Below are 25,159 nucleotides of genomic sequence, written 5' to 3'. Positions count from 1 at the left end.
TCCGGGAGTCCTGAATTGGGAAGCAGACTTTCTCAGTCGTCAGGACGTGCATGCCGGCGAGTGGAGCCTCCATCCAGAAGTGTTTTAACTCCTAGTGGAAAAGTGGGGTCTTCCAGATGTAGATCTGATGGCGTAGTGACACAATCACAAGGTTCCGGTCTTCGGAGCAAGGACAAGGGATCATCAAGCAGCATTCGTGGATGCGCTGGCGGTGCCGTGGAGGTTTCGGCTGCCGTACGTGTTCCCTCCGGTGTCACTCCTGCCCAGGGTAATTCAGAAGTTCAAGCAAGAAAAAGGAATTCTGCTTCTCATAGCTCCGGCGTGGCCCAGACGGCCCTTGTTCTCAGACCTGCAAGGCCTATCGTCAGAGCGTCCACTTCTGCTTCCACAACGCCCATACCTCCTCGTTCAGGTCCCCTGTGTCTACCAGGACCTAGCCCGGCTGTCTTTGATGGCGTGGCTCTTGAAGCTTCCGTCTTGAGGGCTAAGGGTTTTTCTGAAGAGGTCATTAAAACTATGTTGCGGACCCGGAAACCGGCTTCTGCTCGGATTTACTATAGGGTCTGGCATTCCTACTTTGTTTGGTGCGCATCTAATAATTATGACGCTTCCACGTTTAGTACAGCCAAACTTTTGGCTTTTCTGCAGCAGGGCCTAGATTTAGGCCTGCGTTTGGCCTCCCTCAAGGTTCATATTTCTGCCTTGTCGGTGTGGTTTCAGAGGAAAATTGCGACGTTACCTGATGTTCATACTTTCACTCAGGGTGTGTTGCGTATCCAACCTCCCTATGTCCCGCCTGTGGCTCCTTGGGACTTGTCGGTGGTTTTGGAGGCGTTGCAGGAGCCTCCGTTTGAACCCCTGGGTTCAGCTGACCTTAAGTGGCTTTCCCTTAAGGTGGTGTTCTTGCTGGCTATTGCCTCTGCTAGAAGAGTTTCGGATCTGGGTGCCTTGTCTTGTAGTTCCCCATATCTGATTTTTCACCGTGACCGGGCGGTTCTTAGGACTTGTCCCGGATTTTTACCTAAGGTGGTTTCTTCGTTCCACCTTAATCAGTAGATTGTGGTTCCGGCCTTTGTCTCTCCTGATTTGTCTTCCAAAGAGCGTCTTTGGATGTGGTACGGGCTCTCCGTATCTACGTGAAGAGAACTGCTTCTATTCGAAAATCTGATTCTCTGTTTTGTTTGTATTTCACAAACGTGGCTGGCCTGCTCACAAGCAGACCCTGACCAGATGGATTAGAATGGTGATTGCACATGCTTATGTGAAGGCTGGTCTGTCAGCTCCTGCTCACATTACGGACCATTCTACTCGGTCTGCTGGACCTTTTTGAGCGGCCCAATGTGGTGCGACCCGTGAACAATTGTGCAAGGCGGCTACGTGGTCCTCCGGGAACACGTTTATAAGGTTCTATGCCTTCGATACTGCCGCTTCCCAGGATGCTTCCTTTGGACGCCGGGTTCTTGTGCCCGCTACAGTGCGTCCCCTCCCATAAGGAACTGCTTTAGGACATCCCCATTGTCCAATCCTTGTGGAACCCAGTGTACCCCACAGCAGAAAACGAGTTTTATGGTAAGAACTTACCTTTGTTAAATCTCTTTCTGCGAGGTACACTGGGCTCCACAAGGAGCCCACCCTGACACACTTAGCTTCTTTGGGTTGGTATGGCATTAGCCGCTGACACTTCTCTTGTCGTGAGAGTGTGGTGTATGTGGCTACTAACCGTTGTCGTCTCTTTTCCTGCTACTGCATTGGGCTGGTTAACTAAAAACTGAGCTCCTGTGCACGGAGGCGGGGTTATAGAGGAGGCGGCGCTGTGCATTCTGGGAACAGTCAAAGCTTTGAGCCTGTTGGTGCCTCGGATCAAGATCCTACTCTACACCCCATTGTCCAATCCTTGTGGAGCCCAGTGTACCTCGCAGAAAGAGATTTAACAAAGGTAAGTTCTTACCATAAATCTCGTTTTTCCGTAGCGCTTTATGAAGAGTACAGAATTTGGCCGTTCACATCGGTCCCTGCCCCAGTGGAGTTTGCAATCTATATTCCCTATTACATTTATATGCACGCACACATTCATACTAGGGTTAATTTTGTCAGAAGCCAGTTGAATTGTGGGAGGAAACCGGAGCACCCGGAGGAAACCCACGCAAATACGGTTAGGGCCATGGTGGGACGCAAGTTCATTTAGGGCCATGGTGGAAATCAAACTCCTAACCTTAGTGCTGTGAGGCATTAATGCTAACCATTACACCATCCCTACTGTCCATTTATGGACAGTGCATATGTGCAGTAAACATGTTTGGAACAAAAACAGGCAAACCTTTTTTAGCAAACACAGCTAATGAGCAAAGCAAGAGACCAGATAATTAGCTGATATCTATTGCTTTGCTAATGGCATTCCAGCTCTTTCCTTGTTGTTTATTTCATTATAAACAAAAGCTGTGTATTAAATTTTCAGTATTCATGAAGTTTAATATCGTCTGGATTCTTTCCCAGTCACTTCATTAGAAATTTGTGTCCGGTATCACATATAATTCTCCGCAAGGTTGGCTGGACAGAATTGCCAGTGTAATAAAAGCTGTACTTCCTATAGTTGCGACATGTTCCTGTTATGGCATCTTCATAAACTTGGTGCTTTGGAAGGAAAATTATAACTAAAATGTCTGCTTCTGTCGAACATATTTTGTTTCTGTCTATTATTGCACAGATGCAGAATCTTTGTATTCATTAAAAAAGTGCTAACATTTCCCACAAAGACTGTTGTATGTTACATAATAGGAAGAATAACCTTGCCAAAAAGCACTTAGTCTTTGTATTTCTCTTACGTCCTAGAGGTTACTAGGGTTCCATTTAGTACCATGGGGTATAGACGGGTCCACTAGGAGCCATGGGAACTTTAAGAGTTTAATAGTGTGTGCTGGCTCCTCCTACCAAACTCAGTTTATAAAACGTTCCCGGAGGAGCCTGTCACAGCTAGGGAAGCTCCTGAGGAGTTTTCTTTATGTTGTGTTTTTTTTTATTTTATTTTTTAAGTTTGTTAGTTTACAGGAGGCTGTTTGGCAACAGTCTGCCTGCTTTGTGGGACTTAGGGGGGAGAACAGCTCAACTTCCTAAAGAGTTAATGGTCTCATTGCTCCTCTGACAGGACACTGAGCTCCTGAGGGAGTAATTCGCATGCCCCACCGCGGCGAGCGTACCCTCCCGCAGCACGCCACCACCCCTAACAGAGCCAGAAGATATGAAGAGTGGTGAGTACAGCGCCGGCGTGCCGGTTAGCAGGTCGCCAGCAGGTATGGCAGCACAAGTGTAGGAGCGCAGCTCTGGATGCAGGCTGCGCTGCAGGAGGCTCAGACAGCATATGTATGTGTATGTGGAAGCTGCTGAGGGGCGCGCTGAGCCACCGCTGAACCCTACACTGGAATACAGGGACTGAAGGGTTGCAACCCGCTGTCAGACATAAATCACCTCAGGCCAGTATAAAGAAAATGCGGGAAGCCGCACACCATTACGGGGGGGGGGGGGGGGCTTCACTCGGAGCAGACCCAGCGGTTCACCAGCACCATTTTCTCCCTGCAGGTCTGTACTACAGGATGCTGACAGGTAAGTGCTGCCCCTCCAGACAACTCCAGCATACCTCTGCGGTACCAGGGTGTTATAGGGGAGGGGGGGCGGCAAGTAAATAGTACTGACTACCCTATTATGGGTAGTTAGTCTGCTCCTGGCTTTTATTACTATATTAGCTATATAAGGCGCTGTGTGGCTGGTTTCCTCATGCTCTGTGGCTCTCTGAAGGACTCTGTGGGATTTTGTGTCAGACATTTTCCTGTGTATGTGTGCATATATCTCACATTACCATGTCGAAGGACTGTGTGTCTTGTACAGCGGAGTGTTTCTCTTCACCTGGAGAGTCTATACGATGTATTCAGAACAGTACACATTCTCACTCTTCTGGGTCCGAACCCCCTTGGGTGGACTCCATAAGGGGGATGATTTCAAATATTTCTTCCAAATTATCCCATACTGAGAAGGAGACACAGTTTTTAAGAAAATCTGTGTAGGATCTGATGAATAAAGATTCAGCCTTCACAATTGCTCCTCTTACCCCACCCACGTATCCACAAAAGTGTACACTAGCCCAGATATTGCAGGCTGACACTGATGACGATGCCTCAGATACAGGGGACGGTGAGGTGGATCTGAGGGGGTGGGGTGACGCAGCTCTCGCCCAAGTGGTGCAAGCTATGATTGAGGCCATTAGGGACGTATTGCAAATCACAGAGAAGGTACCTGTTGAAGTCGAGGAGTCTTATTTTAATGTAAAAAAGAAATCCTCGGTTACTTTCCCTGCATCAAAGGAATTAAACTCCTTATTTGAAAGAACCTGAGAAAATCCAGAGAAAAAATTCCAGATCCCTAAAAGGTTACTCATTTCCTTCCCTTTCCCTCAGGAGGATAGGAAGAAGTGGGAAAACCCACCTATTGTGGATGTCTGTGTCAAGATTATAAAAAAAGGTTGTTCTACCTGTCCCTGGCGCAGCCTCCTTAAAGGATACGGCTGACCGCAAAATTGAGACTACGCTCAAATCACTGTACACAGCTGCAGGTGTGGCCCAGAGACCCGCTATTGCTTGTGCGTAGATCTCTAGGGCTCTTGTAAAGTGGTCAGGCACCTTAATTGATGATTTAGAGTCCATGAATAGGAGTGAAATTGATTTGCTTTTGCATCACATACAGGATTCTGCAAGCTTCATGGTGGAGGCCATGAAGGAAATTGGCCTGCCTAACGCACGGGTTACAGCTGTGGCAGTTTCGGCACGCAGAGGACTGTGGCTACTCCAAGGGACTGCAGATGCAGACTCCAGGAGAAGCGTGGAGAGCCTGCCCTTCATAGGTGAGGCCCTGTTTGGGGACGCGCTGGATGCGTGGATATCCAAGGCAACTGCGGGTAAGTCGACATATCTTCCTTCCGCAGCTACAACGGCTAGGTCATATCCTGTACCTACACTGCAGTCCTTTCAGACCGCAAAGTTTTAAAACAAATCCAAAGGTCCCCCCACTTCATTTAGAGGAGGTCGAGGGAAATCCAGAAAACCTGCAGCGGCAGGTTCCCGAGTACAGACCTCAGGTTGTGCTTCCTCAAAACCTTTGGCATGACTGTGGACCACTCTGCCTGAGAGTCAGGCAATTGGGAGCAAGATTAAAAGATTTCAGTCACATCTGGGCGATGATATGCCTAAAACCCCTGGGTCAAAGATATTATTGCCCAGGGGTACAGACTGGAAATTCAAGAACTCCCACCTCACAGATTCTTCAAATCAGGCTTACCAGCTTCTCAGGAAGACAGTACAATCCTGCAGGAGACTATTCAAAAATTGGTTCTGACACAGGTTATTGTTCCAGTTCCACCTCAACTACAGAACAAGGGTTATTACTCCAACCTGTTCGTGGTACCAAAACCGGACGGTTCGGTAAGACCGATATTAAACCTAAAATCCTTGAACCCCTACTTGCGGGTATTCAAGTTCAGGATGAAGGCTCTGAGAGCGGTAATCTCAGATCTGGAAGAGGGGAAGTTCCTGGTATCTCTGGATATCAAAGATGCACACCTGCACATTCCGATCTGGCCGCCTCACCAGGCATATCTAAGGTTTGCACTACAGGACTGTCACTATCAGTTCCAGGCACTGCCATTTGGCCTGTCCACAGCACCGAGGGTGTTCACCAAGGTCATGGCAGAGATGATGCTCCTCTGCAAGCAGGGAGTGAACATAATTCCATACCTGGATGATCTACTGATAAAGGCATCTTCCAGGGAGAGGTTGTTGCAGAGTATTGCTCTCTCAACTCAACTACTTCGGGATCATGGATGGATTCTGAATCTTCCAAAATCACATTTGGATCCGACAAGGAGACTCCTTTCTTGGGGATGATACTCGACACGAAAGTACAGAGGGTGTTTTTTCCATTTGAAAAAGCTTTGGTGATCCAGTCAATGGTCCGGAATGTCCTGAAGCCAGCCCGGGTATCTGTTCATCAGTGCATTTGCCTTCTGGGGAAGATGGTAGCCACCATATGAGGCACTGCAGTATGGAAGATTCCGTGCAAGATTTTTTCAGCTGGATCTCCTGGACAAGTGGTCCGGATCACATCTTCACATGCACCAGCGGATACGCCAGTCGCCAAAAGCCAGAATTTTGCTTCTCTGGTGGCTGCAGACTTCTCACCTGATCGAAGGCCGCAGGTTCGGGATTCACAATTGGATTCTTCTAACCACAGATGTAAGCATCAGAGGCTGGGAAGCAGTCACCTGGGGTAAAACTTCCAAGGAAAGTGGTCAAGTCAGGAAGCCATGCTTCCAATAAACATTCTGGAACTAAGGGCCATATACAATCCATTTCTACAAGTGACACATCTTCTGCAAGATCAAGCCATTCAGGTTCAGTCGGACAATGTAACGGCGGTGTCCTACATAAACCGGCAGGTCGGGACGATGAGCAGAGCTGCAGTGTCAGAGGTAACACATTCTTCTCTGGGCAGAAAGACGCGCAATGGCGCTGTCCGCGATCTTCATCCCGGGAGTGGACAACTGGGAAGCAGACTTCCTCAGCAGACACAATCTCCATCCAGGATAGTGGGGCCTCCACCCGGAGGTGTTCGCGGAGGTGACAAGCCGGTGGGGAGTACCTCCGATAGACGTGATGGCCTCTCGTCTCCACAAGAAGGTCCGGCGGTACTGTTCCAGGTCGAGAGATACGCATCAGTGGCGGTGGATGCGCTGGTGACTCTGTGGATGTTCCAGTTAGTGTACGTGTTTCCTCCACTTCCACTCATCCCAAGGATTCTCAAAAGAACAAGGGTTCAGGCGATCCTCATTGCTCTGGACTGGCCAAGAAGGGCTTGGTACGCGGATCTTCTGGAATCACTGATAGAGGATCTGAGGCCTCTTCCTCTTTGCGAGGACCTTCTACAGCAGGTGCCGTTTGTCTGTCAAGATTTACCACGGCTATGTTTGACGGCATGGAAGTTGAGCGTCAGATTTTAGCTCTGAAGGGGATCCCGAACAGGGCGATTCCTACTCTGATCCAAGCTAGGAAGGGAGTAACGTCTAAGCATTACCATCGTATTTGGAAAAGTATGTACCTTAGTGTGAGGCCAAGAAATTTCCGCGGTGGAGTTAAACTGGGACGTTTCCTCCTCTTTCTGCAAGCAGGTGTGGATGTGGGCCTGCGCCAGGGCTCCATAAAGGTCCAGATTTCGGCCTTGTCCATTTTCTTCCAGAAACAATTGGCTGCCCTGAGGTTCAGACTTTCTGGAAGGGGGTTCTGCACATCCAACCGCCCTTTGTGCCTCCTACGGCTCCTTGGGATCTTAACGTGGTGTTGCAGTTCCTGCAATCAGATTGGTTTGAGCCTTTACAGGAGGTACATTAAAGTTTCTTACGTGGAAGGCTGTCACACTGTTGGCCTTGGCATCAGCAAGACGTGTGTCAGAGTTGGGGGCGTTTTCTCACAAGAGCCCCTACTTAATTTTCCATGAGGCTAGAGCTGAGCTCAGAACACGTCAGCAGTTTCTTCCTAAGGTTTTGTCGGCTCTATATATCAACCAACCTATTGTGGTGCTAGTGGTTACTGACACCTCGGCTACTTCGAAGTCCTTGGATGTTGCGAGGGCCTTGAAGGTATATTTGAAGCGGACAGCTCGCCACAGGAAATCGGACGAGCTGTTTGTGCTTTATGATCTCAACAAGATTGGGTGTCCTGCTTCAAAGCAGACAATTGCTCGCTGGATCAGGCTAACTATCCAGCATGCTTATTCCACGGCAGGATTGCCGATTCCAAGATCTGTACAGGCCCACTCTACTCGTTCGGTGGGTTCTTCCTGGGCGGCTGCCCGGGTTGTCTCGTCTCTACAGCTTTGCCGGGCGGCTACTTGGTCTGGATCGAGCACGTTTGCTAAGTTCTACAAGTTTGATACTTTGGCCTCTGAGGACCAATCCGTTCTGCAGGAACCTCAGCACTCTCCCTCCCGTATTGGGAGCTTTGATACATCCCCATGGTTCTAAATGGAACCCCAGTATCCTCTAGGACGTAAGAGAAAATAGGATTTTAATTACCTACCGGTAAATCCTTTTCTCGTAGTCCGTAGAGGATACTGAGCGCCCGCCCAGCGCTTCGCGTTTCCTGCATAGTTACTTGGTTAAGTATTGGTTCAGCAGTTCCTGTTCATGTTTCTTGTTTGGTTAGCATGGCTTTCCTTTAGTTATGTGTGTGATGGTTCGAATCTCACCATTGTGTATATGCTTCTCTCGAAGTATGTCCGTCTCCTCGGGCACAGTTTCTAGACTGAGTTTGGTAGGAGGGGCATAGAGGGAGGAGCCAGCCCACACTATTAAACTCTTAAAGTGCCCATGGCTCCTAGTGGAGCCATCTATACCCCATGGTACTAAATGGAACTACGAGAAAAGGATTTATCGGTAGGTAATTAAAATCCTATCTTTATTACTTTGAAGCATAACTGTATAGGAATTGTGCAGTTTTATTTGCATTCATCAAACTTGAGGTCTAAGGTTAGCTTTATTTCTAGAATTTCACTCATAAGTAGCGTAATAAATGGCCATCAAAAGTTGTCCTGATGTGTAAAGTGTATCAGTACATGTAGGTGAGATGGATGTCATTGGTGGACATGGATGAATTACCACCTCTTTCTGAAATGCTGGACCTTTATGTGTTTCAAGAAAAAGTTCCTCGCATTATTACAACACAGCCACCAGCCTGAACTGTTAACAAAAGGTAGAATTAATATGGATTCATGGTTATGCCATACTCTGACCATACGATCCACATGTCACAGCAGTAATTGAGATTCTCCAGACTAGGCAGCTTTTTTTTCTTGTCTTCAGCTTTGGCAAGCTTATTCCCATTGTTTCTCATTTTAAGCTCACAAGAGTGGAATCCAGTGTGGTCTTCCACTGCTGTAGCTTTTCCACTTCAAGGTTCAATGAGCTTGTGGTTCAGAGATGCTATTCTGAATGCCACTTTTGAAATACCTTTTTGTCCGCTTATGGTGGTCTGGCCATTCTCCTCATCTTTCTTCATCAGTAGACCAATAGCAAGTTCTATATGTCTGTTGTAATTTAAATTTAAAAATGGTGATCCTAAAGAAAGTATCTCTCAGTATGCTACTGATATGAAAATTTCTACCAGTTTACTTGAGTAGTTCCTACTTTTTTAATACAGGTTGAGTCTCCCTTATCCAAAATGCTTGGGACCAGAGGTATTTTGGATATGGGATTTTTCTGTATTTTGGAATAACTGCATACCATAATCAGATATCATGGTGATGGGACCTAAATCTAAGCACAGAATGCATTTATGTTACATATACACCTTATACACACAGCCTGAAGGTCATTTCAACCAATATTTTTTATAACTTTGTGCATTAAACAAAGTGTGTCTACATTCACACAATTCATTTATGTTTCATATACACCTTATACACACAGCCTGAATGTCATTTAATACAATATTTTTAATAATTCTGTGTATTAAACAAAGTTTGTGTACATTGAGCCATCAAAAAACAAAGGTTTCACTATCTCACTCTCACTCAAAAAAGTCCGTATTTCGGAATATTCCGTATTTCGGAATATTTGGATATGGGATACTCAACCTGTACTACTTTTTGCATCCTACTGCTATAATTGTTGTAGTCTCATGCACTCTTCCCTCCTTTTCCATTTAGTACATGCCTCCACCTAAAAGGATGAATTCAGATATTCAACATACAGGGATAATAAGCCCTTGTTATAAAATTCATATTTCTTCAGAAGTTCTAGAAATAATGTAAGGACAGTACAAATATAAACATCAACATTATTTATAATAAGCCATTCTCAATAATTAACTTTCTTGAAGTGGATATACTGTATATTATAAGAAACTCAATCTATGTCAGGTTTGCAACAAATACTTTGTTGTAGTATATTTGATTTTTTTTTTTTACTTTATTTTATAGGTGAATGGAACAGACGCAGATTATGAATATGAGGAAATTACACTTGAAAGGGTAATATACGAGTTGGGGATGTAATATATAAGTTGGAGATAATGCATTAAATTTCTCTCTTACTTCTCATACACTTTAACCCGTTCACTGTGGATGACTAGTGGTAATCCCCAAAGTGCTGTCAGCACACACATCTAAGCTGACGGCACTGTAATATGTAAAACGAAAGAAAAAGTGGGAGTCATGGCTTTAAGTCTCTATATCTTCTCCAAAGTATAGGATACTAAGATTGGGGCATTGTTGTTTATGCCTTTGTGATGACCAGGCATTAACTTCTGCACTATAGAAAATACAGCGATGAGGGGAGATCTTCCCCCAACCTGGTATTCATGAAATCCGGGCCACCGGGGTTTGAAATAAACTTTCTGCAGCGGGGTACACTGATTTCCACAGGGAATAACATTGGGGTGTAGAGTAGGATCTTGATCCGAGGCACCAACAGGCTAAAAGCTTTGACTGTTCCCAGAATGCATAGCGCCGCCTCCTCTATAACCCCACCTCCGTGCACAGGAGCTCAGTTTTGTAGTTGGTGCCATGCAGTGCAGACATACAACAGGTAGGGCTCCAGCAGCCCTCAGAAGAGCTTTTTTTAAGTGAAATCTGAAGACTTCAAGGGCTGCAGCAGAGACACTGTGTGTGTTAGATGTCAGTCAGACATCTCCTGCTGCAGCTCCATCACCTCCCCCAGCGGCGCTGTATACTCCCACACCCTGGTTGATGGGTACTTACAGCGGAGGCTCCGGTTTGCTTCAGTCAGTCACACACCCCGCCGCAGCTCTCCAGGATCGTGTGGACGCACTTTCGGAGGAGGTGAGAGTGTCCCCCAGGCAGGACCCGCTGGAAACTGCGATCCGACGCGGCCGGTGGAAGGTGGGCCACGCGTGCTGGCGTGGACACTGGTAGTACAGGGACCCCACTAGACCACCAGGGCAAGGGCACAGGTCTGTTTTACTAAAAACCGTTTGTTACATATCCCACAGTACCCGGTGGTGAAGCCCAGCAAGGGGATACGGCTTTGACCTGTAGCTCCTTCCCCAGCCCCAGGGCGCCATTTAGAGTTAATATTCCCGCCCTGGAGCTGCATCTCTCTCTCTCCCTCACTCCCTGTCAGCATTTGGGCGCGATTAGGATAAGCTGAGCTGATCCTGGGACTGTTTGGGCAAATCCTCCTCTGTAAAGCCGCCTGCATGTCAGCGCTGTGCATTTTACAGGACACTTAAGTATACTACATGTCTGCTGACAGTGTTAGTTAAGAAACAGTGCATTTAGTCAGGGTTATTTAGTACAAGTACCCTGTGATATACATCCAGTATTTTACTGTGCATTGATCTACTGTATCTATTGATTATATAGCCGTACTTAGTATTGCTTTGTATTGCTAGTCCAGTGCAGTTTTATTGCATGTCATAATTTCTACATTGTACATGTGACTCTGTGTGTGCCTATAGCTGCTGCCTGACTTCCACTTTGTGTATCTAACTCAGATTTCTATCCCTATATTCTGTACCCTTAGGGGGCTAAGTGCGTCAGGGTTATTGTTTAATATAGGTGTTTCACAGGATGTACTTACTGTGTATTTTTCTCTGTGATTCACAGTCACTATATATATATATACTTCTTGAATTCTCTGTGCTCATACGCTGCACAGGGGGTTCTTGTTAAGGTATTAGGCTGCTGATATTGTACTGGGTTGCCCGTGAATTGAGCTTTCAGACATGTCCACTACAAGGGTTGACGGAGCTGGGGCTGATCCCACATTGTGTGATGGTGACGCTGCAGACATATTAGAGAAAAACATAGCAGCAGAGGGTTCAGGTTCTGGGGGTTCCCTACCCCCCAGTGGAACTGTAGCAACGGGGGTTCATAACGACCCACCTTGGGCTACTTTCTCCACGTTATTAAGTACGCTGGTAACTAGACTTACACCCCCTATGGGACCTCCTGTGCCGGTACAACCGCTTATGGTCCCTGCGGTTAATCCGCCATGGGCAGAGCAACTGTCCGCTCAGTTGCAGCAACTGAACCACTCACTGACTAAACAGACGTCTGACCCTCGCCCGCCTAAGACCAAGAGGTCCTCTAAGCGGGCCATTACTTCCTCACAATCCACCCACGTCCCAGACACTTCGTCTGAAGAAGAAGGCGTATATACTGACCCTACAGACACTGATCTAGATTATTATGATGGGGAATCGGTCTCTCAGGTGGATGTTCCTGACTTATTGGAGGCTATCAGGCTAATTCTTCAAATTACTGATAACCCAGAGCCTGATGCTATCTATAAGAAACTGGTCAGATTTAAATGTCAGAAGGTTGTTAAACAAGTTTTACCTCATTCTGACCATTTAATTGAAATACGTCAGGAAGCCTGGGAAAATCCAGGAAAGAAATTCACACCTCACAAGAAGATGCTGGCTCGCTATCTCCTCGCTACGAAGCTAAGTAAAAATTGTGAAACACCTCCGCTAGTGCATTCGCAAGTGGCGCGGCTGGTGGTGTTCTCAGCTCTGCCTGTAACTACCGTCACTTCTCTGAAAGAACCGACGGATAAGCGTGTGGAGGGTTCTTAAAAAGCGATTTACACCCAAGCAGGTGCTGTGCATCGGCCCACTATTGCAGCGACATGGGCTGCAGAGGCTATTTAAGCGTGGGGCTCAGGAGGTGGAAGCAGAGCTGCCATCCAACTTTTCTGATAATGCTAGACAATGTCTCTCGTATATTGTCACAGCATCTCATTACATTAAGGAGGCGGCTACTGATGCCGGTATTCTGGCGGCCAAGGCTTCTACTACGTCCATTTTGGCTCGCCGGATTCTCTGGTTACGGTCCTGGTCTGTGGATCTGGACTCGAAGAAAACCGTGGAGGTGCTCCCTTTTAAGGGAGACATTCTTTTTGGAGAGGACCTCAACATAGTGGCTGACTTAGCTTCTGCTAAAACAGCGTGTCTACCTAGTACTGTTCCTTTGGTACCGGAGGCTAAGAGTACTTCCTTTCATCCTTCAGGTAAAGCAAAAGGTCAGGTGTACCCGAAACAGGCTCTCACTTCCAAAACCGTTTAGCCTAAACGGGCCTGGGCTGCCCGTCAGCCTGCTTCCAAAACTGACAAGACTACTGCATGACAGGGTGGGCCTCCTTCTGGGGGATCCCAGGGTGGGGGGGCCAACTTCTAGGGTTTACCCAGGAATGGTTGATGACCACTTCCGATGCCTGGGTATGGGAAGTCGTCACTTGAGGTTACGCCGTATCCCTCAGGAATCGTCCCCCTCATCGATTTTGCCTGACAGACGTCCCTTCGGATCAGGTGAAGGCAAAAAACTGTTTATTCGGTGGTACAGTCCCTCCTGGACACAGGAGTGGTAGTACAGGTGCCTCTGGCTCAGAGATGCAAGGGGTACTATACACCGCTATTCCTAGTCCCGAAACCGAATGGGTCCTCTCGGCCCATTCTCAACCTCAAGTCCTTGAACAAATATGTGAGAGTCTCCAAGTTTCGTATGGAAACTCTTCGCTCTATTGTTCTGGCCTTGGAACTCGGGGATTATATGGTCTCCCTGGACATACAGGATGCTTACCTGCATATTCCTATTGCAATGTCGCATCAGCAGTACCTGAGTTTTGCTGTTGTCAACCTCCATTACCAGTTTCGGGCGTTACCTTTTGGCTTGACCACGGCCCCGCGAGTCTTCACCAAGGTCATGGCGGTAATAACTGCTGTACTCCGCCGACTATGGGTCAGGATCCTCCCGTATCTGGACGACTTGTTGATCCTGGCAAATTTCACAGAAATTCTCCTACGCCATCTGGATCTTACGCTCCAGTTTCTGCAAGCCCACGGGTGGCTCATCAACTGGAAGAAATCTTCCCTTGTCCCTGCTCAGAGCATGGTGCGCCTGGGGGCGTTGTTAGACACTCACAACCAGCGGTTGTTCTTGTCTCAGGAGAAGGTCCTGAAACTTCAGGACAGGATTCAATGCTTCCCATCTCGTCCGCAAGTGTTGATACATTCGGCGATGCAAGTGCTAGGTGACATGGTGGAGTACGCTCAATTCCATTCCCGCCCTCTACAGAAATTGATTCTTGCCAAGTGGGATGGCCTGCCTCTCCAGATCAGGTCTCGCACGATCTCCTTGTCTCCGGAGGTCCGTCTGTCACTGAGCTGGTGGCTTCAGGACCAAAAATTGAGCAGGGGTAGTCTCTTCTGGATCTCCAACTGGGTCCTTGACGACGGATGCCAGTCTGAGAGGTTGGGGCGCGATGTTGGAGCAACACTCCCTTCAGGGTCGGTGGTGTCTCTCCTCCCAATAAACATTCTGGAACTGCGGGCAGTGTTCAATGTTCTGAACTTGGCCCAGCATTTAATACAGAACAGACCTGTTCAAGTACAGTCGGACAACGCCACCATGGTGACGTACATTAATCATCAAGGTAGCACTCGAAGCTGCATGGCAATGAGGGAAGTATCCAGAATTCTTCAGTGGGCAGAACGCCATCTGCCAGCCATATCGGCAGTGTTCATTCTGGGAGTCCTAAACTGGGAAGCGGACTTCCTCAGTCGTCAGCATGTACACGCCGGAGAGTGGAGCCTCCATCCAGAAGTATTTCAACTCCCAGTGGACAAGTGGGGCCTCCCAGATGTGGACCTGATGGCGTCTCAACACAATCACAAGGTTTCAGTCTTCGGTGCAAGGACAAGGGATCCTCAAGCAGCGTCCTCTGGCAATTTCATGGAACTTTCGGCTGCTATGCGTGTTCCCTCCGGTGTCACTTCTGCCCAGAGTAATAAGGAAGTTCAATCAAGGAGGAGGAATCCTACTTCTGATCGCTCCAGCGTGGCCCAGACTGCATTGGTTCTCAGACCTACATGGTCTCTCGTTAGAGCCTCCTCTTCTGCTTCCACAACGACCAGACCTCCTCGTTCAGGTCCCTTGTGTTTACCAGGATTTGGCCCGTCTGGCTTTGACGGCGTGGCTCTTGAAGCTTCCATACTAAGGGCCGAGGGTTTTTCTGAGGTAGTCATTCAGACTTTGTTGAAGGCCCGTAAGTCGGCTTCTGCTCGGATTTACCATAGGGTCTGGAATTCTTACTTTGCTTGGTGCGCATCTAATAATCATGACGCTTACAAGTTTAGTACGGCCAAACTTTTGGCCTTTCAACAACAGGGCCTGGACTTGGGCCTTCGTCTGGCCTCCATCAAGATTCCTATTTCTGCCTTGTCGGTTTGGTTTCAGAGAAAATTTGACACACTGTCTGATGTTCATACATTCACTCAGGGTGTGTTAAGGATTCAACCTCCTTACTTCCCGCCTGTGGCTCCTTGGGATTTGTTGGTGGTTCTAGAGGCATTACAGGAGTCTCCGTTTGAGCCTCTTGAATCTGCAGATCTTAAGTGGCTTTTTCTTAAGGTATTGTTTCTACTGGCTATTGCCTTTGCTAGACGGGTGTCTGATTTGGGTTCCTTGTCTTGTAGGTCCCCCTATCTGATTTTTCACTGTGACTGGGCGGTTCTTAGGACACGTCCAGGGTACCTACCTAATGTGGTGTCTTCTTTCCACCTTAATCAGGAGATTGTGGGTCCGCCTTTGTCTCTCCTAAATTGTCTTCCAAAGAGCGGTCCTTGGATGTGGTACGGGCTCTACGAATCTATGTAGAGGACAGCTGTCATCAGGAAGTCTGATTCTCTCTTTGTACTGTTTGGTTTTCACAAACGTGGCTGGCCTGCTAACAAGCAGACCTTGGCCAGATGAATTAGAATGGTGATTTCACATGCTTATGTACAGGCTGACCTTCCAGCTCCTGCTACCATCAAAGCCCATTCTACTCGGTCTGTTGGACCTTTTTGGACAGGCTGCCGTGGTGCGACGTTCATAAGGTTCTATGCCTTTGATACATCCGCCTCCCAGGATGCTTCCTTTGGACGCCGGGTTCTTGTGCCCACTACAGTGCGTCCTCTCCCATGAGGAACTGCTTTAGGACATCCACGATGTTATTCCCTGTGGAACCCAGTGTACCCCGCTGCAGAAAAGGAGATTTATGGTAAGAACTTCCCGTTGTTAAATCTTTCTGCGAGGTACACTGGGTTCCACAGGGCGCCCACCATGACGCACTTAACTTCTTTGGGTTTGTATGGCATTAGCCGCTGACACCTTCTCCTGTCGTGAGAATGTGGTGTATGTGGCTACTAACGGTTGTCGTCTTTTTATCTGCTACTGCATTTAGCTGGTTAACAAAACTGAGCTCCTGTGCACGGAGGTGGGGTTATAGAGGAGGCGGCGCTATGCATTCTGGGAACAGTCAAAGCTTTTAGCCTGTTGGTGCCTCGGATCAAGATCCTACTCTACACCCCGATGTTATTCTCTGTGGAGCCCAGTGTACCTCGCAGAAAGAGATTTTACAATGGTAAGTTCTTACCATAAATCTCGTTATTTATTGTATGATCACCAGACAATGTTATCCTGTGCTACGGAAAAGGACTATGCCCTAACATGCTGTATTTACATCTGTAAATGAGGGGTCACCTCTTTCAAATTATGTGACCCACCCCCTCCCCCCGCCTTAGAAAATATTGTCCGATTACCAGGCAATTTTTAATTTATTGGGGGAAGGGGGTGTGAATTGCACCCCCTAGCTACAGTAATTATAATAGGATGTGTTACCTAGCTGAGAGTTAGTACCACAACATAAAAACAAGAGAGCAGGTGTACCATACAACCATTGCAATTATAATACATTTAATTATACATAATTTCTGAGGTTTTTGGCATAAAATTATGAGCCTACCCACCAATCATCAAGGTAACCTCATCGAGCACGTCCCTAACAGTATAGGGGTTCGCCTCTGGGACACAGGGCACCACACAAAAGGATAGCCATGAAAAATCCGTGTCGGGTAAGTGAAAGTAGCTGCTGAGTGTTAGAGAGAGCACAGCAGTGGAGTATCAGTGTTAGTGTTAAAAAAAAAAAAAAATACACAATAAACGAGGTTAGCTGATCAATGTTAAAAGCGTTCAAAAAGTGAAAGATATGTGAAAATGTTACATAACTAAAAAAAACAAATAGAGTGCTGTAAGTGTTAAAATTAAATATAAGATGCTGATGCACCACACCCCAAAAGTTCACTCCACAATTGACTAACTATATACTTATACTCTAAAGATCTTACCTGTGGCTTTACTATAGAGATTGTGCAGTCAGCAAATGCTAGGTTCCTATTTCAAAGCTAATGGTTATCTAAACGGATCAACAATTAAATTGCTGTTTTGTGCCCCATGAGAAAACCGTTTAATATCCCCCCACCTTACCATGGAATCCTACTTTCTCATACGTCCTAGAGGATGCTGGGGTCCACTTCAGTACCATGATGTACAGACAGTTCCGCATGAGCCATGGGCACTTTAACACTTTTCTAGAGTGTGAACTGGCTCCTCCCTCTATGCCCCTCCTCCAGACCTCAGTTTAGAAAATGTGCCCAAGCAGACTGGTCGCACTCCAGTGGAACTCTACTGAGTTTCATTGAACGCCTTTGTTAGGTTTTTTATTTTCAGGGAGACTGCTGGCAACAGTCTCCCTGCTTTGTGGGACTTAGGGGAACTTCCTAAAGAGTTTCATGGCTCTGCTTCCTGCTGACTAGACACCATTAGCTCCTGAAGGGAACTGAACACTAGCTGTGGCTACGCGCTCACTCCCGCAGAACGCCGTCACCCCCCTTACAGAGCCAGAAGTCAGAAGACTTGTGAGTATTACTACCGGAGATCTGCAGAGAGGGATCTCCGGTCATCGTGACGGCTCAAGGTACCAAGCAGCGAGCGGAAATGCTGCGCGAGCATGCTATCCATAACACAGTGCACAGCAGGGCGCGGGGGGCGCCCTGGGCAGCATGAAACTTACTCTCACTGGCAAAACGTAGCATACTTTGTATTTACACTGTCCTACACCCCCGCCAGTATAAATATCTATTCTAAAGCTGAGGAAAAACGCGCCATTACAGGGGACGGGGCTTCTTCCTCAGGCAGCCATCACACTGCTCAGCGCCATTTCTCCCAGCAGCTGCGGGGCAAGAAACGCTGATCCTCCTCTCCACCTCTGATTCAAGTAACGGGGTGCAAAAAAAAAGGGGGGGGGGGGAGTGTAATATTAGGTGCTATAACCTATTATTGGTAATGTAAAGCGCTTGAAGAACTCTGTGTACAAAGTATGCAACACAGGGATTTTTTCTTTTGGCGCTGAGTTGTGAACTTGCAAATTCCTTTCTGTGTCCTTCTGACAGACTTTACTGTGGGTCTGTCCCCATTAAGCCCCGGAGTGTCTGATTGTGCACGTGTTTGACATTTCTGAGGCAGGGAGCTCTTCCCCTGAGGGAGCCATTTTAGGGACACAGAGTTGTAATGTGGTGGCACTGCCGGCACACCACGAGCCTGAATGGGTGAAAGAATTACGTGATAGTGTGAATCATATCAGTAAGAGATTGGATAAGTCTGAGTCTCATGCAGAAACCTGGAGAAAATCTGTCGAAGATGTGATTTTTAATAGTTCTGCCTTTTCATCCACAGGGGACCCCTCTGGGTCACATAAAAGGTCATTTACACAGGTTGTACAGATTGAAACCGACACGGACTCTGATTCCTGTGTCGACACTAGTGATTCCAGGGGAATAGATCCAAAGTTATCGAAAAACATTCAGTACATGATTGTTGCTATAAAGCAGGTATTAGAATAGGGGTGGGCAACATGCGGCCCGCGGACCGATCGTGCCTGGCCCGCTGTGCTCCACCAGAGTGCAATGACAAGCGGCCCGACAGGCCGCTTGTCATTGCACTGGTCTCAGACGCGGCGCCGCTGAGGAAATCCCGGTCACGTCACAGGGTCAGCTGACCGGGATTTCCTCTGTTACCATGCGCGCGCTGGGCGGCACGGGGGGCGGGCACTGCAGTGAGCAGGAGCGGCGGCTGAGTGAGGAGAAGAAGCAGTGGCCAGCGAGCGGGAGCAGGAGAGCCCACATCAGCAGCGACTCCAGGCGGCAGCAGCAGCGCGGATCATCGGACAGTGGGGATAGTCTGCCACTGTGACAAACAGGTAAACCCCCTGTCCAGCCAGCCCCTGGATCAGCGCTTCAGCTGCCATATAGGTTTAGGGGTGGGGAGGCCGCGGAGTTAAAATCTGCAATATGGGTTTAGGGGAGGGGAGGGGGGGGAGGGGGACTGCCATAATATGTAAAAAAGTGGGACGCTATCTGCCGTAATGTGTAAAAAGGGGGACGATGTCTGCCGTAATGTGTAAAAAGGGGGACGATGTCTGCCGTAATGTGTAAAAAGGGGGACGATGTCTGCTGTAATGTGTAGAAAGGGGGACGATGTCTGCCGTAATGTGTAAAAAGGGGGGCGCTGTCTGCTGTAATGTGTAAAAAGGGGACGCTGTCTGCTGTAATGTGTAAAAAGGGGACGCTGTCTTCCGTAATGTGTAAAAAGGGGGACGCTATCTGCCGTAATGTGTAAAAAAAGGGCACGCTGTCTGCCGTAATGTGTAAAAAGGGGACTCTTTTTGAGTATTTTGTGTGTGGCCCTCGAATATTCGCTGGAAGTGTTAAGCGGCCCCCCAGCTGAAATAATTGCCCACCCCTGTATTAGAAGTTACGGAGCCCACTCCTTTACCTCAGGAAAAGGCTTACTTTTATAAAGAAAAGAAAATTAACATAACTTTTCCTCCATCTCATGAGCTGAACACTCTCTTTGAGGGAGTCTAAGTAAACCCTGAAAATAAATTTCAGATTCCCAAAAGAATTTAGATAGCTTATCCTTTCCCGTTAGAGGACAGGAAAAGGTGGGAGTCATCCCCCGTTTTAGACAGTGCCCTGTCACGATTAACAAAAAAGGTGATTCTCCCTGCACCTGGGATGGCTTCTCTAAAGGAGCCGGCAGACCGCAAGTTGGAGAATACGTTGAAATCTATTTATGTGGCCAATGGGACACTACTCTGGCCTAGCATTGCCTGTGCGTGAGTGAGTAGTGCTATTGAAAAGTGGTCAGAAAACTTGTCATCAGACATTGACACAATAGAGACGAGATACTCCTAACGTTAGGTCATATCAAAGACGCTGCTGCATACATGCTGGAAGCCATGAAAGATATTGGTCTCTTGGGATCAAGAGCCGCTACCATGGCAGTCTCAGCACAGAGGGCGTTGTGGATCCGCCAATGGAATGCTGACGCAGATTCCAAAAGAAATATGGAGGCTCTCCCGTATAAAGGTGAGGCCTTGTTTGGAGATGGGCTGGATGCTTTAGTTTCTGCGGCTACCGCTGGTAAGTCGACATTCTTGCCTAATGCTACTGCGCCGGCGAAAAAGTCACATCACTCTCAGATGCAGTCCTTTACGGCCCAATAAATACAAAAAGGGTAAATGTTCCCCTTTCTTTGCGGGTAAAGGAGGGGGAAAAGGAAAAAGTCTGCAGCGTCTACAGGATCACAGGAGCAGAAATCAACTTCTGCTTCTGCCAAACCTTCAGCATGACGCTTGGGCTCCCTTGCGGTGGGGGCACATCTGATACTCTTCAGTCAGTTCTGGGTTCAATCAGGCCGGGACCCGTGGGTCTTAAAAATAGTGTCCCACGGGTACAAACTGGAGTTTCAAGACATTCCCACATGCCGTTTTTTCAAGTCGGCCTTACCAGCTTCTATCCCAAACAGGGAAGTTATAGAGGCAGCAATACAAGATTTGTGTCAGGATCAAGTGATTGTCCTGGTTCCCTTGTCGCAACAAAGAGAAGGGTTTTATTCAAGCCTATTTGCAGTTCCGAAGCTGGACGGCTCGGTCAGACCGATTCTAAACCTGAAAACTCTGAATCTCTACCTGCAAAGGTTCAAGTTCAAGATGGAATCTCTGAGGGCAGTGATTTCCAGTCTGGAGGAAGGGGACTTCTTGGTGTCAGTGGACATAAAAGATGCCTACTTACACGTTCCCATTTATCCTCCACAACAAGCTTATCTGAGATTCGCAATACAGGATTGTCATTACCAATTTCAGACGTTGCCGTTTGGACTCTCCACGGCACCGAGGGTGTTCACCAAGGTGATGGCGGAGATGATGGTCCTCCTTCGACAGCAAGAAGTCAATATAGTTCCTTACCTGGACGATCTCCTGATAAAAGCGAGGTCCAGGGAAAGGTTTGTGCAGAACATTGCACTCTCCCTGACAGTACTAAAACAACACGGTTGGATCATAAATTTTCCAAAATCACAGTTGGAACCGACAACAAGATTGTCTTTTCTGGGGATGATACTGGACACAGAAGTACAGAGGGTAATTTCTTCCAGTAGAAATGGCTCTGGAAATCCAGAGAATGGTCAAACAAATTCTGAAACCTACAAGAGTGTCGATTCATCAATGCATTCGTTTGTTGGGAAAGATGGTAGCGGCCTACAAGGCCATACAGTTTGGCCGATTCCATGCCAGAGTATTCCAGTGGGACCTGTTGGACAAGTGGTCCGGATCTCACCTTCACATGCACCAGAGGATAATCCTGTCATCCAAAGCCAGAATTTCACTCCTGTGGTGGCTACACAGTTCTCACCTACTAGAGGGACGCAGGTTTGGGCTTCAGGACTGGGTCCTAGTAACCACGGATGCAAGTCTCTGAGGTCTGGGGAGCAGTCACACAGGGGGAAAGCTTCCAAGGAAGATGGTCAAGTCAAGAAACTTGTCTTCACATAAACGTTCTGGAGTTGAGAGCCATTTACAATGGCCTTCTACAAGCGGTACATCTTCTTCAAGATCAACCCGTACAGATCCAGTCGGACAATGCAACAGCAGTCGCGTGTATAAACCGTCAGGGTGGAATGAAAAGCAGAGCGGCGATGGCAGAGGTGACAAAGATCCTCCTCTGGGCAGAAAGACATGCAAGAGCTCTGTCGGCAATTTTCATTCCGGGAGTGGACAACTGGGAAGCAGACTTAATAAGCAGACACGATTTCCATCCAGGAGAATGGGGCCTCAACCAAGAAGTATTCGCAGAGGTGACAAGTCTTTGGGGAGTTCCTCAAGTAGACATGATGGCATCTCGTCTCAACAAGAAGCTTCAGATATATTGTTCCAGGTCGAGAGACCCTTAAGCAATAGCAGTGGATGCACTAGTGGCCCATTGGGTGTTTCGGTCGGTGTATGTCTTCCCTCCACTTCCACTAATACCAAAAGTTCTCAAGATCATAAGAAGAACAAGGGTTCGAGCGATCCTCGTTGTCACGGACTGGCCAATGAGGTCTTGGTATCCAGATCTTCTGGAGTTACTCATAGAAGATCCTCGGCCTCTTACTCTTCACGAGGACCTGCTGCAGCAGGGGCCGTGCGTGTATCAAGACTTAACGCAGCTACGTTTGATGGCATGGCTGTTGAGCGCCGAATCCTAGCCCGAGAGGGTATTCCCAAAGAAGTCATTCCCATTCTGATTCAGGACGGGAAAGGGGTAACGTCTAAACATTACCAACGTATTTGGAGAAAATATGTGTCTTGGTGTGAATCCAAGAGTGCTCCAATGGAAGAGTTTCAGTTAGGACGTTTTCTCCATTTTCTTCAGGCGGGTGTGGATGTGGGCCTACGATTGGATTCAATCAAGGTCAAGATTTCGGCCTTGTCCGTTTTCTTTCAAAAACAATTGGCCTCCTTTCCAGAAGTTCAGGCCTTCGTAAAAGGGGTTCTGCACATCCAACCTCCATTTGTGCCTCCTGTGGCACCATGGGATTTTAACGTGGTGTTGCAGTTCCTTCAATCGGATTGGTTTGAACCTCTCCAGGAGATAGAATTGAAGTTTCTCACTTGGAAAGTGGTCATGCTGTTGGCCTTGGCATCCGCAAGAAGGGTGTCTGATTTAGGGGCCTTGTCTCACAAGAGCCCGTACTTGATTTTCCATGAAGATAGGGCTGAGTTGAGAACTCGTCAGCAATTTCTTCCTAAGGTGGTTTCTTCTTTCCATATAAACTAACCTATTGTGGTGCCAGTGGCTACTGACACGTTCACTGAGTCAGAGTCTCTGGATGTGGTCAGAGCTTTGAGAATTTACGTCGCAAGAACAGCTCGGATACGGAAAACAGAGACACTGTTTGTCCTGTATGTTCCCAACAAGATTGGGTGTCCTGCTTCTGCTTCTAAGCAGACCATTGCGCGCTGGATCAGAGGTACGATTCAGCACGCTCATTTCACGGCAGGATTGCCGATACCGAATTCGGTGAATGCCCATTCTACTAGAAAGGTGGGCTCATCCTGGGCGGTTGCCCGGGGGATCTAGGCATTGCAACTTTGCAGAGCAGCTACTTGGTCAGGGGCAAACAAGTTTGCTAAGTTTTACAAGTTTGACACCTTGGCCGATGAGGACCTCAAGTTTGGTCAATCGGTGCTGCAGGGTCATCCGCACTCTCCCGCCCGTACTGGAGCTTTGGTATAACCCCATGGTACTGAAGTGGACCCCAGCATCCTCTAGGATGTATGAGAAAACAGGATTTTAATACCTACCGGTAAATCCTTTTCTCCTAGTCCGTAGAGGATGCTGGGCACCCAGCCCAGTGCGTTCTTTACCTGCAGTTGTTATTTTCTTAAAAATGTTTTCAGCACGGTTGCTGTAATGTTCATGCCCTTTGGCATGTGTTTTGTTGAATGCCATGTGTGCGGCATGGTTGAAGTGTGAGCTGGCATGAATCTCACAGTTAACTTAAAAGTAAATTCTTTCCTTGAAATGTCCGTCTCCCTGGGCACAGTTCCTATACTGAGGACTGGAGGAGGGGCATAGAGGGAGGAGCCAGTTCACACTCTAGAAAAGTTTTAAAGTGCCCATGGCTCCTGCGGAACCGTCTATACCCCATGGTACTGAAGTGGACCCCAGCATCCTCTACGGACTAGGAGAAAGGATTTACCGGTAGGTATTAAAATCCTGTTTTTTTTTCCCTATTTTCGAAAGATGGATTACTTGCGAAACAAGAACCAGAAAGTATTTCTTTGGTGTTTAGAAGATGAGAGAAAAAAAATCCTGTTTGCATTTTGGTTCCCTCTTTGAAATATCAATAAACACTTTTAGTAGCCATTTGGTTTATAAAAAAAAATTGTTAGAAATGAATAAAAAGACTAATGGCATTTTCTGAAAATATTTTTCTGGGGGTAAAAAAACAAGGTATAATTTGAGTGGGTGTTTCACTATAAAAATAATGTAGGATATTGATGTTGGAATGTGACGAGCGCTAACATTGGAAAATTACCTTAACCCAAAGGGTGAGAAAACTCTCAGCAGTGAAAAGTTTATCTTGCTAAGTTTGTCATGTACTGTACAATATAACTAATATATGAGAAACATTCAAAATAGAACATGGGTGCACTGCTCTTATTTTCACTTTATTTTTTATTTTATTAAAAAAATTCCAGTTTTTGCTGTGAGTATTTATTTACTTTTTTCCCCCTCCTTTTTAATTTATCTGCTCCCCTCCATTATAATTTGTTACTAGAACCACCCATCTAACTAGCATAAGTGTTGGGTTTCTATGTCCAGAATAACTACAGATCCTGATTTGCTGGGAAATGTAAAGTTCTCCATGGATCGACACTGCTGTCCTGTCAGCATTGTTTTGTACATTTACACCTTACTGTATTGCTATTCATCTTGTTGTTGAACCTTGGAGAACTGACAGCTTGCACAACAAATAGTAAGTACACATGAATTTTAGGGTGGGGGTTCTAGACATGGTAATGCCATCTAGTGAGAGAGTTCCTGTTTCAACTTATGAGTGGCTGGGTCCTTTATTGAAGTAACATTTTAAGCAACATTTTCTATAATTATGCAAAGCTCTCCATTCTGTCCTGATACAAATGTTACCATTTTAAATGCACACACGATCTATGTTGTGGTTTGCTTGGCTTTCAGGGAACTTCAGGGCTTGGTTTTAGCATCGCTGGAGGAACAGACAATCCACACATTGGAGATGATACAAGCATTTTTATTACTAAAATCATTTCTGGGGGAGCAGCAGCTCAAGATGGGAGGTTAAGGTATATATTTCTGTTCATTCTTACATTGCGTGTTGTGGCGTGCTTTTTTAACTAGACTTTGAAGGCAAAAGGAAATCG

General features: G+C 47.1%; 1 protein-coding gene across 27 annotated transcripts in view; it reads left to right on the top strand.

The window, feature by feature from the left end:
• The window catches only part of DLG1 (discs large MAGUK scaffold protein 1), a 1,011,951-nt gene that overhangs the window by 588,293 nt on the left and 398,499 nt on the right, over nt 1-25,159 (top strand). For all 27 annotated transcript variants that reach the window (XM_063916386.1, XM_063916392.1, XM_063916391.1 and 24 more), the window contains 2 exons: nt 10,015-10,065; nt 24,957-25,081. In XM_063916386.1, coding sequence (XP_063772456.1) covers nt 10,015-10,065; nt 24,957-25,081 — 176 coding nt within the window. The remainder of the gene's footprint in view (nt 1-10,014; nt 10,066-24,956; nt 25,082-25,159) is intronic.

The sequence above is a fragment of the Pseudophryne corroboree genome, chromosome 4, assembly GCF_028390025.1.
Source record: "Pseudophryne corroboree isolate aPseCor3 chromosome 4, aPseCor3.hap2, whole genome shotgun sequence".
In the NCBI taxonomy this organism is placed as follows: Eukaryota; Metazoa; Chordata; class Amphibia; order Anura; family Myobatrachidae; genus Pseudophryne; species Pseudophryne corroboree.
This window is presented reverse-complemented; position numbering and strand designations above follow the sequence as displayed.